The sequence below is a fragment of the Cyrtonyx montezumae genome, unplaced genomic scaffold (assembly GCF_038088225.1).
Source record: "Cyrtonyx montezumae isolate F1298 unplaced genomic scaffold, pur_monq_1.0 scaffold_1, whole genome shotgun sequence".
NCBI classification, from domain to species: Eukaryota; Metazoa; Chordata; class Aves; order Galliformes; family Odontophoridae; genus Cyrtonyx; species Cyrtonyx montezumae.
In genome coordinates this window covers 25,610,663-25,622,917 of record NW_027071825.1, presented here as the reverse complement: position 1 = coordinate 25,622,917, position 12,255 = coordinate 25,610,663, and the positions used below count along the sequence as shown (strand labels likewise).

General features: G+C 45.7%; 1 protein-coding gene across 1 annotated transcript; it reads right to left on the bottom strand.

The window, feature by feature from the left end:
* Positions 1–1,255: 1,255 nt before the first annotated feature.
* Positions 1,256–10,408, bottom strand: NPL (N-acetylneuraminate pyruvate lyase). Its single transcript, XM_065746852.1, has 11 exons — positions 10,195–10,408; positions 8,886–8,959; positions 7,735–7,822; positions 7,092–7,149; positions 6,928–7,003; positions 5,662–5,754; positions 5,076–5,224; positions 4,655–4,701; positions 3,823–3,907; positions 2,610–2,649; positions 1,256–1,627 (listed from the first exon to the last, which is right to left on the bottom strand). Exons 1-11 carry the CDS (start codon positions 10,257–10,259, stop codon positions 1,452–1,454), a joined length of 951 nt encoding a protein of 316 aa, XP_065602924.1. The 5' UTR covers positions 10,260–10,408; the 3' UTR covers positions 1,256–1,451.
* Positions 10,409–12,255: the final 1,847 nt, after the last annotated feature.

Here is a 12,255-nt window from a genome sequence, read left to right as displayed (position 1 = left end):
TCCCTCAGTCTCAAACCCTCAGACAAGGACAGGAGCGAGCTTGTGCGTCCTCTGCTGCTGCTCCACGTCATTACAGTCAGCAGCACCGAGCTCCATCAACAGCACTGCAGCTCCTAAGCAGCAGCTCTGCTGTTGAACCCAACGCAGCCTGGCTGCAGGACCCCCACTAGCACACCCAGGAGCCCTGGGCCAGGATCAGCCCAGCAGCATGCACACCAGATGCTAACCCAGCAGAACGTAATGCATCGCAGCACGAGTGCAGCAGATGACCGTAGCTCTTTACAACCCATTTTCACAGCATCAGCTTTTTTGACAGGCTGCTTTGCTCTTATAACTTCTCACTCACCCTCTGGGCACACAGCTGCCTGCAGTGGAGTATCCCAGGTCCCCAGACAAAGCCCCAACAGGAGCACTCTCCCACCCAACACAGTGAGGTTAGGCCTACAGAAGAGCATCGGCAGCCTACCCACAGCGTGCAGAATGGGGTTGGGCAGTGGTCAGCACACCTCAGGAGAGCACCCACCCCACAGCAGGGCTGTATTGGATGTGCCAGGCATTTGGGCTGCAAGGAAGTGGCTGCAGAGATTGCTGCTCATTGGAGAGTCAACAGATGTCAGAAAAAGAGTTGGGTTAGGTTTTTTTTGTTTTTAATTCTACTGGAAGTAAAGATGTGCAAAGACAACGAGAGGAGGTAAATGATGATTTCATACAACTGACATCCCAACAACTTGGGGAGGAACAGCAAAACACCAGCCTGAGCACACAGGGGGTATTACAGCAGTGAGATATTAGATGGTGGATGCTGAAGATGCTCAGGGAGAGGTCAAAACACAGAACCATAGAATGGCTTGGGTTGGAAGAGACCCCAAGAATCACCAGGTTCCAACCCTCTGCCAGAGGCCGGGCCACCAACCTCCAGACCTGCTACTAGCTCAGGCTGCCCAGGGCCACATCCAACCTGGCCCTGAACACCTCCAGGGATGGAGCATCCACAGTCTCTCTGGGCAGCCTGTTCCAGCACCTCACCACTCTCTCCATGAGAAATTTCCCCAACATCCAAACTAAAACTTCCCTCCCTGAGCTTAAAACCACTCCCCCTTGTCCTATTATCACTGCTTTCCCTTGTAAAAAGTTGATTCCCCTCCTACATGGAGCAGGGCAGGCAGACCTTCCTTTCTAGACAAAAGAAGGTCAGGATCCCTCAGCCAGAACAAACCAGGTTTTCGGGGTTATTTTTGCCTGTTTTTTGTTGTTGTTTTTTAAATGACAGCAACCAGTGCTGGGCAGTGCAGAGCTCTAGGGCAGAGTGAAGTTAAAGAGCAGGCAGCTGGCTACAGGTGTGCCAGCCCTTTCAGGCTGGTTAGTTTCATTTTCCTGAAGGAGAACACAGCCAAACCAGCCCATTGCATGAGGGGCATGCCAAGTGGCAGTGGACACCAGAAGAGGAGCCCTCACTTCCACACCAACGTGGGAGTAAAGTCACTATCAGGCCACAGAATGCTCTCCAGCTTGGCTTTGGTCTTGGTGATGAATTCTTCAGAGGCACTAACAAGTGGAAGCCGTGGAGGTCCCATGGGGATGCCAGAAACAAAAGTCATTACAGCTTTCGTCTGCGCAACACCAAAACCTGGGCACACAAAAGCAAAACTGTGTCATTTCACACATAGCAGTCTCTATGCAGACGTCAAAAAGCAGCAGCATACAGTTCCTGGGTAATATGGCATCTACCAGGCCTTGAGCACTTCTCAGAAATGAGAACAGTGTAACGAAGAGATGATTGTGCTTGCAGGCAGGAAAGACATTACAGCAAAGATTACACCTACTTATTACATTTCTCTATTTAACATCTTATACTACTAGTGCTTCCCTCCTGCTGACACCAGATCGAAGTATCAACTCCGACCAGCTTCAGCCACCATGGGAAACTTCAGGATGCCTACCTGCCTGTACCTCAAGTCTCCTTATGTACCTCCAGGTGTCTGCTTCTTAACCTGTAAGACTAAATGATGACGTTGCCTTGTACTTCTAATCTGAAAGCTTAGCTAGAACCATTGGAGTGCTTATGAAAGATGTATAGCAAAAGCACAGTGGGTTGTTCCATTTGAAGTATTTCATTGAGTCTCTCTACAGTACTCTGGCTCAGTTGGTTTTAAATGCTTTTTAAATTAAAACTTGGTTTTGTTTCTAAAAGTCACCTCATTTGAAAGTGCTTCAGTCTTGTACATCCTCAAGCAGTTCTCTTAAATGCCAGAGCAGCAGGAAAGACAAGTATGAGAGCTCCTAAATGGCACTGCTATTCCACAGAGAAACGACTCTTAAAAAGTGATGTTAGAAATGAGCTTTAGGAGACTGAAAAACAACACAAAGAGCCACCAGTCAGGATAAGAGCAAAAGTAAACCACAGCTTTCAAGCTGTGAAATTTCACAGAAGGAAGTGAGAGTGAGATCTCTCAGGGATGTTTGGTCAGCTATCAACTCAGGAAGCTGCATAAGTAGCAGTTTCTCATTGTGAAAATTTTCAGGAAGGAAATTCTTAGGGTACAGCCTTTCTGTAGTTCTGAGTCTGCACATTAAGCTGTAACAACAGACACAAGCAGTATACAACTTACCTAGTTTGATGACAAAGCTGAGAAACTCCCCCATGAGAAACTAGAAAAGACAAACAGCAGTTTATCCATTCATTTGAATGGAAAGCAGAAGCATCGAGAGCCAGAAATATATTTACATTTTATACATTTGTTACACAGCTTCAAGAAAAGTCCTTGGTCACTGCAATATGATGGAAAGCACAGCAATGACAGCAGAGCAGCAAGGCCCTAGGCTGCAGTGAGTGAGGTTTGCTCAAATGCAACAGCTCTGGGCACAGAAATAAGGGACGGAAGCTGCTTACCTTCAGAAGGCCTCAGGTATGCAGGGATCCCCTGCAAGAAACCCTCACTTCCACTGCCAACCTTTAAATGAGGAACCTTAATTGCACCTGAGGTCCCCTGATTGGCCCTGCCTTCCTGCCAGGTGCTCAGTCACTGTTTCAAGCTGTGACTTAGCATTTCCCCTGCAGCCACCGAGCTAGCCTATGTGAAATAATGACTATTGAAATAATGACTAATAAAGACTATAATAACTATTCCATTGGAATAGGTGAGGGAGAGTGAGATATTAGGAAACCCTTAGTCTCGTTCTATTACCAAAGCTCAAACTGTCCCTCACTGCAAGCAGTCTGAAAATACTGTATGTCTTGTATCAGGTTTACAAAGCTGAACAACCATTGCCTACTGAAGAGATTTCCCAGAGCAGATCACCCTTTAGATGTTTGGGTTTTTTTATGGTCATCCTGCAGCCACATATTTCTTAAATCAAAATTAAAAAAAAGAAAGAAAAAGAAAAAGGATGTGTCAAATGTCCCAGTGAGACATAAAGATGTAGAGTTTGCATACTGGTTGCTCAGAACTCCTCCAAAACCTTCATGCGGGCTAAGTCCACGAGGGGTCAGGGCAGAGCTCACTTGGGAGGCTTTTCTCTATTATATCATGTAAGTTATTATCAGAATATTCCTAGCCAAGGATCTTAGCCACCGTGGGGCCTGCTCAGTGCAAAAGGCCAGGCCATTGTTTGCTCTGCACAAACAAAACCAGCATGCTGAGGGAGAAGTGTACGCTCAGTATATGCTGAGATACGAACAGAAAGCGGAGGGCTGGAGCTGAAAGAAGTTTGCTTTAACTATGATATCTCAGGGCATGGGTGACAAAAGCACACGGAGAACACCCCAGTGCTGCTAAAGGAGAAAGAAGGTTGCTCCCTGTAGGGACAGCAAAAATACTGTACCTGATACTTCCGTGCTAGTGCAAGGTCTGGCTTTGCAAAAGCTTTCAACATCAGGTTGGTTTTCCTACCTAAGTAGTTGTAGGTACTGCAAAAAAAATAATAATTAAAAAATTACATTAAATAAAAAAACCCCCACAAAGTCAGAAAATGTGAAATAAGAGCTTAGAACCACTGAAACAAAGCAGCTGCTGGCTTTCTCTGTTGGCACTATCAGAACTTACTTCCCCGCAGCCTATGCACGGTTAACAGAAACATTAGAAGTATGCAAGGGCTATGAATCAGTTTAGAGATCGGACTTCTCTCCCAGGTTCTTTCCGAAGTGAACTGTTTTTCAAATGTACAAGTAAAAATAAATAACTATGCTGTGAATATTAACATTCTAGGTAGTTATTCATTTCATGGATCATCCACACAAAACCACTGAGATCACACAGGATTTCATTCAAGCAGTCTGGCAACCTAGCACAAGAGGAAGAAGTGAAAACAGAAACTGAACTCTGTAAACACTGTCAAAGAGCCCACAGACTTTTAATGTGAACTGAAGTAATGACTTCAGCCTTTCTGGGTTTTGGCTCCTTACCAACATAATGAAGATAGGGGTGAAGCCTTTGTGTTAGCTTATGGACTGCAGCAATAATCACTTAAACTAATATGCCCTGGGGTCCCATAGGTTATAGGACTATCCCATTGCTGCCTTGTCTGTCTGCTTTGTACTGTGCAGCTTTACTCTGCAGAATCCTCCATCTCTGTGACTGAGGACAGTTACAGAAACACCCTACTGACAGTGGAAGATGTAACAGTAAGATGGGAAAAGAGTTCAAGTGATACTGACCTTCCAACTGCTCCGTCTGCCCCTATTGCCAGTGCACTCAACAGTTGCTAGTTTAGGGTGGGAGGAGAAAGAGAATGTTAAATAAATTATCATAGATGCACTTCCAAGAAGAGAGAAACCCATTTGGACATCCAGGAAGGGAAGAGGACCTTGGTTCATGGGGACATGATTTACTCAGGGATGTGATTAGTGAGCAATATGGGTGGTAGGTGGATGGCTGGACTAGATGATCTTAGAGGCCTTCTCCAACCCTAATGAGTCCATGATTCTATGATTTTTACTTCAATTAACAAAATAAAAGGGGAAAAAAAAGAGAGGAAGACAGCAGAACTATCTGGCACTGTACGTCTAGGATTATTTTTTCCCTCAAGGCTGAAGGAAGAGAATACCTTAGAATAAATGATTAAAAGGAGACTCTTACCTCATCTACCCCATAAAGAAACACAAACTGTTCTCTCTCATTCTTGTTTATACACTGTGCAAGGTCCAAGAGGTCTGTGTCGCTGAACTTCACACCCTGGAAGGTGGGGATGTGCTCTCTTATTCCATCCAGCAGCTCTTCAACTCGAACTGTGCATAACAGCAACCACACATGAAGAAACACACTCCTGTTCTGGGAGATTTCCTTGTCTCTTCTGTAAGTGGTGGACTTTTATTTTACAGATCACATACTTTTGGCCCAAGCCTGGTAAACTACATAGCTTTTAAAACAACTAGCAATACAACTTAAGTGGTATAAAAGTTACATTAGAAAAAAACATATTTTCATCCACTTTGAAGAATTCCTTTCACCTGATCCAGAAGAAAAACCATAGATTGGTGAAAGTTTAGGAACGAACTGGCAACGAAGTATTAAAGAGTAAATACCAATTCATACATACAGAAACATCACATCACCTGATGCCTAGTACAACTAACTTAAAATCAGTTTTCTATTCATATTCCCTTGTTTTGAGAAGCAGATTTTGAATGTAGTTTACTTTAAAAGCTGACTAAGCAGCACTTACTCTTTACACCTGTCAGAGTTGGAATGTGATAGTAATAAAATGGAACTGCAGGGGCTTCGGATGCAACCTTCTGTAGGAAACCAAGGAGTTCATCTGGAGGAAAAGGAGCAAATGAAGGAAAGCTCAAATCCACAGCCAAGGACTGTGGAACAACCATCTATGGTTTGCATAACATACACAGCCAATAACATATACACCAGCACACCACAAAAATAAAATTTAACTGTACCTATTGGAAGACCATATTTATTCTAAACCAAACTGATTTCAGTTGACATTCTTCCTGAGAATCTTTTAATTGCACCTTCATCATTCTGAAGCAGTCTTCCCGTTGACATTAGAAGGAAGAGGAATGTCAAAAAGCTACGTGTTGAAACCTTGATGTCCTCCTACTACAATCACAGCCAAGGCCTTCTTCTGCTGTTTGTGCCCCTGTGTTTACCAGTTCAGTTGCCACTGGTTGCATCCTTGGCCATTGACTCCAGCCATTCTGGCAATCCACTCCTGTTCCTGGTGCTTCCACACATACAGTTCCATTCATAAATCATTCAGAACAAATGTTTCTGTTTCAAAGCTCCACATTGTATGTGTGTTTGGTTTTTTTATCTTACGTTTTTTATATTAAAAGCTTTGTTTGTTTGTTTTTGAGAACAAAAGGGCAGAGAACCTTGCTAGGAGTGCCAAGAAACAAACCCCATTACCTCAGTAACAAGAGATGTGGCTGTATCTACAGCTCAGTGAGTTGGTCAGTGTCCACTGAGGGTGACCAAGGATCTGAATTCCTTCTAGCGTCGCCCAGATCAAGTGTGACCTCAATACTGCCTATTCAGAAGACAGACTGGCTAACTACTCTCTCAAAAGACATCCCTCCCACTTCTTACTGTGACACTTATGGCACTTGCCACTTTTAAAAACACTATCCTGCATTTTGCTTTTGCGTGGCACCAAACACATCAAATATTACCACCAGAATATTTTACACAGAAAGAAGACAGCACACGAGAGAGCTATGATGAAGGATTAATGCACAGCTCAAATGCTGACCCTTTTAGAACATCTTTCAAGATGCAGGAGTAAGGAGAGACATCTTGCAAGCAGCTGAAAGCACCTCTATCTCTCAGAGGAAAGCCATGCTTTCTCTACAAGGAGCAGCATTATCATCACTGATTCTCACAGACTGGAGCTTGATTTTGCCATGAAACACTACTAATGGTTTGAGGACAGCATCAAAGGGCCTTAGGAGGTCTGGCAATCACATCCACTCACCTTTGTTTGTGGGTTTGAAGAAGGAAGGAGCTATTACTGCAATACCACTAGCGCCTATGGCTGCTGCATGTCTTGCCTACAAAAGAGGGAATCAAAAATACCTGAAGATATACTTTTATATTTTATTATACACGTAGTGGAAAGAAATCTTATCATATACACACCAGCTCTTGGGACTCCAGGAGACTTAATGCTCCCACATGAATTATCACGTGATCCAGCCTGCACAACAACAAATTCAGAAGGTTTGAGGTTTCAGTGATGACAAAACGTACCCATCTGCCAAAAAGAACCAGTTCAGACTGGGAACAGTCACAGGCACAGACTGAGAACTTGCTGGGCTAAATTAAAAGACAGCAGCATCTTTGTCTGTCTGCTCTGCCAAGGGAATCTCCTGGATTCCAGTCCATCAGCCCAAGTGTGTCTCAGCTTTAGATCCGCACAGGTGTAACCTTACACGGATTATAAGCCTTCACATAGTTTATTTCCACTCACCATCTATCCAACCCCAAAACACCTCCTTCCCTCCACATCTTCTGACATGGCATCAGAAGGCAAAGGTGAGTGAGGCAATGCTAAGGTGGGTACAAGAAAGAGAGAAGGGTCCTACAAGCAGATACATGGATGGAAATACAGGTTGGATTCCTTCTTCTGCCACTGACTTTGCACCTTTAGGGCAACACCTGAACACTTTACACCTCAGTTTCCTCCGTACCACGTCATTTAATGAATATATTGAAAGGTTTAGAAATGCCCACAGGGCTTTAAGTAGGCAAATCTCTCTTTACTTCCCCCTCAGTTACTCACTTGTCTTTTCCTTGGCACATCCACTCTTCTGCCAGCTGCTTCCTCTCCCGGATGCTAAGGGACAGGCCTTCTCCCGTGGTGCCATTCACTGTTTCAACATAGCACAACACAACATAGCTGCTGAGGTCTGGCCCACAGACGCTGGTGTTACTGATGACAAGTACTGACAGTTCTGATGATATTAAGCGGAATTATATTTCCCTCAATTCCTTTCAAGAGAACATCAGTCTGCACGAGCATCTGCAAGGGGTTTACAGTGCTACCACTGCTGAATGCTTGAGTCCTCATGCTTCAGTATCAACAGTTGTGAGAGGAAGGAGACAAAACCAGCTGCTAAAACTGTCCCATGTCCTCCCCAGCAGGCACTACCTCTTTTGCCCAGCAATGAGTCAAGTGCATGAAGAGACACTCAGCAAAGGACTGCACTACAAGGAAAAAAGTCTGAACTGAACTTTGGTCACCATGTATCTCTGAGGCTAAAGCACCTCTCAGAAACTAGGAAATGTCAGTACGTTCAGTCACAAAAAACCAACATATTAAACGGAGACTGCTGAAGTCACGGCCACGCTCCAGTTTCCATTCTGCACCTCTTTTGCCTAAAATTTTGAACAGAAATCTCAGCACTGACTTCAGCTTAGTTGACTGTGTAAGGCAATGAAGAGAAATGGTTCAGCAGATGCTCTGTCACCTATCCAGCCATCTGTCAGAGAGGGGCACAAGAGAGAGCAGTGGCTGCTGCTGCATCACGCAGGGCATCACAGGTCTCTTAGAGAAGAAGCTCACTTGTCTTTGATGAGACCTTTGAAACTTTGATGAGCAGATGTTCTTTAAGTCAGAAGATTATATCCTACTCAGGAAAAGGGAGTAATCGTTCAGTTGAGTCTTCTCTTTCAAATACACCATTGTCCATTCACCTCTGGGAAGTCACTGTATGAAGGCAATGCTTATTTTACCCTGCACAGAAATGGGCTATAGGCAAAACCAGACCTTTAAGTACTGCTTACACCCTCTCCTGTGGTGATTATAAACATGAGTTATGATCCCACATCCACAATCCCTCCCATTTCAGCTCCTGTCAGGCAAGACATCACAGACTGCTGTCCAGACAAAAGCTGCATTACACACTTTCTGTGGGGAATAATAAAACTTACCAAAGACATTCTTCACATTCTGCTCTCTTACCAGGTAATCCACATACTGCTGAATCACTGAAAGGTTGATTTGCCTGAAACAAAAGGAACCAAACAGCAGTGCTCTTGAAAGCACAAAGGTATTTGTGCAGGTGCTGGCAAATAGTTTAACTGCACTAGCAAGGAGAGGACACAGGCTGTGAAACAGTGCCTGCTGCATGTGACTTTGACCTCTCTCTCTCATTAGAGGACGGGGAAAACAACAGACTTCCCTGACAAACAGCGGAAACTGGTTTATAGGTTTGTCTTCTCTCCAGAAAAAAAGAAAAATTGTTTATCAGTGCATAGTATTCCTTTCTTATTTCCAGTTGTCAAGCACGCAGATGGACCCCAGAGTCTGACGTTCAACTCTGGGACCTTTACTGGGTACAAAGGTTGCCCCAAATCTCACAGGAGGTGTCTTACAAGGGCCAAGCATCCCAGGCAGAGGGCCCAGATCACATTCCAAATACCACAGTAAATTCAAGTAGTAATAAAAAACAAAATCAAAAATAAGTTTCCCTTAAAGCAAGAAAGCAAGCAGCAACTGCAATGGAAATAAATTCCCTTCCTGATGTAGTACCATGCTTTACAGTATGTCTCAAAAGTAAAGGCTCACTCAGACCATCTTCCTCAAAAACACGTAGAGATCGTGACACATCCCCCACTAGAGAAGCTCAGGGTCCTTTGCTGACTCCAAACAACTCTGTCTTGCAGCAACAAACCGCAGGAAGGAGGACATCTGTTCCTCATCATTTCTTTGAGGAAGGCGGAAATTCAATTTCTGATTTGACATTATTTTTGGAACTGTGCAGGCCTTGCAATATTTCCTTCTGGCTTACACTGGTTCTGCTGACACATGCACACATGCAAGAGCATGCATTAGTTAGTTAGGGGCAAGAAGTAAAAGGACATCAGATTTAGATAATGATTTCTTAGCTTTTAAGGCTTCTTTTCAACGAGGGCTGTCATATGTTTGAAAATACTGCAATACTAATAGGAATCACTGTGATTCAAGTCTGCATCTAGGAAAACAGCTAAAAAGAAACAGATTAAGGACTGATCTGACCTCCGGGCCCTGACCGACAGCACTCGCCGGGGAACAGGAGGAGCCGGGAGCCAGGGGATGCTGGCCAGCAGCCTCTCACCCAGCAGCTTCCCCACCCCGCAGAGATCTGATCCGAATCACAACCCAAAGCGACCCGCTCCAAGGGAGAAAGAAGGGAAACAGTGTCTGGAGGGAAGAGCTGAGCGTGCAAGGCACCGTGCAGCGGTGCCAGGCAATGCTTACCCGTCAGGAGTCATTGGGGTGACTGTGGCAGCGACGAGACCCTCCAGTTTCTTTCTGGGTGTCATCGGGCTGGCCTGAGAAAAAGAAAAAAAAAAAAGAAAAAAAAAAAAAAGATTAAAAATCCCCGGCTTTAAGCTTCGTCTCCATTCGCTCCAGCTAAGAACAGCACCAGACAAGTTTCAGAAGCAAATTTGGGTACTCTTTCGGGCTGAGAAAAACACCGACCCCAGGGGGACGAGTGGGTCAGAGGGCCGAGCATGACAAGCCCCCCCTCCGCCCCATAGCCCTCCTCACCTCCCCTCCCCTCCCTGCCCGGCGCCCGAAGCTCCCTGCTGGCTCCGGAGCGGCTATGGGGCGGCTCCGCATCGCTCCGCCCCACGGCGGGGACATGGGGCCGGGGGGGTTCTGGGCTGGAGAATGGGAGTTAGGAGGAGCAGCTGAGGGAGCCAGGGCTGCTCAATCTGGAGGAGAGGAGGCTGAGGGGAAACCTCATCTCTCCCTGCAGATAGCTCTTTTTTTCGGGTGAGAAGGGATAGGGCAGGTGGAAACAGTCTCGAATAGTGCCAGGCGGGGTGTAGACTAGATAGTGGGATGAATTTCTTCGTGGAAAGGCTGGGGTCCCCACCTCTGGAGGTAGAGACACGGACGTGGGACGTGATTTAGTGTCTGGTGGTCTTGGCAGCAGTGCTAGGTGACGCTTGGACTTGACGATCTTAAGGGTCTTTTCCAAACTAAACAATCCTTAGTTGTGGCACTGAAAAACAAGCAGAAGACAATGGCAAATGGGTGTTAAAACCTCTGCCCACACGCAGCCCATGTGGCTTTTGTTTGCATCCCCCGCATGTGGTTTCGGGAGTCTGGGTCCTATGGAGAAAGGCAGCTGTGCACATCACCACCCTCTCAATCCTTCCCAGCAAAATCATCTGGGTTTTCTACAGGGGATGTCTTAGAACTAGTTACCTGGCCGTGTTGCTCAGACTTGCAGTTCTGCTTAGAACTTCCAGTTGTACTGCTTATCTGTGCTACGATCAGATGAACATCCTGGAATATCTGCCATTTTGCCTAATTAAGGTCCTTGCTCAGAGCAATAGTTACTTCCAAATGTATTGCTTATCTGTGGTAATCATAGTCATAGAATGGCTTGGGTTGGACGGGACCCCTAGGATCATCAAGTTCCAACCCCCTGCCACAGGTAGGGCCACCAACCTCCGGATCTGGTGTTAGCCCGGGCTGCCCAGGGCCACATCCAACCTGGTCCTGAGCACCTGCAGGGATGGAGCATCCACAGCCTCTCAGAGCAGCCTGTTCCAGCACCACACCACTCTCTCTGTGGTGTCACGCACCACTCTTTCTCTGTCTTTCCTCTGACATCCAATCTAAACCTCCCCTCCCCGAGCTCAAAACCATTCCTCCTTGTCCTATCACTCTCCATCCTTGCAAAAAGTCGATTCCCCTCCTCTTTATAAACCCCTCTTAAATACTGGAAGGCCACAATGAGATCTCCTCACAGCCTTCTCTTCTCCAGGCTGAACCATCCCAGCTCCCTCAGCCTGACAGATAAAAGCATCCTTTCTGACCACAAGAGCAACATCCTTGAAACAGGAGCATGAGCCCAACGCAGTAACCAGTCGGTAGAATGCAGGTGGACTGTCCTCAGGAAACCTGTGCCCAAACATGGCCAGAGTGAGTAGGGGGACACCTCCCCTATAACCATTGAAGACCCTGAAGAACTCAGCCCAGGCACAGAAAACTCGATTATGTTTGTGTAACCTGCAGAACAATCCCCTGTTGTTGTGTGCTCCGCATTTTTCACGTAGTCACATAACGATCTCAGAGGTGGCTGGGCCTCTGGTATTCCTCCTCCACTCCAAAATATGCTCCCTGTGGGCTGTTCACATGCAGCGGTCACTTTTCCTGCTGTTTGGCTTCATTAGGGGTTGTCACAAAGCACATCTATTTTTCATTTCTCTGAGACTCTTTTTCCAGATATCCTCAGAGCAGATCAGAGCAGTTTATAGGGGCTTTAGAGGAGTTAGATACACTTAGAGAGGTGTGGAGCTG

Coding starts and splice junctions, on each gene's coding strand:
- NPL (XM_065746852.1), bottom strand. CDS start 10,259: ATGACACCCAGAAAGAAACTGGAGGGTCTCGTCGCTGCCACAGTCACC. Junction 7,823..8,885: donor GAATGTGAAGAATGTCTTTG/GTAAGTTTTATT, acceptor ATGTTGAAACAG/TGAATGGCACCACGGGAGAA. Junction 7,150..7,734: donor ATGTGCCAAGGAAAAGACAA/GTGAGTAACTGA, acceptor GTTGTTGTGCAG/GCTGGATCACGTGATAATTC.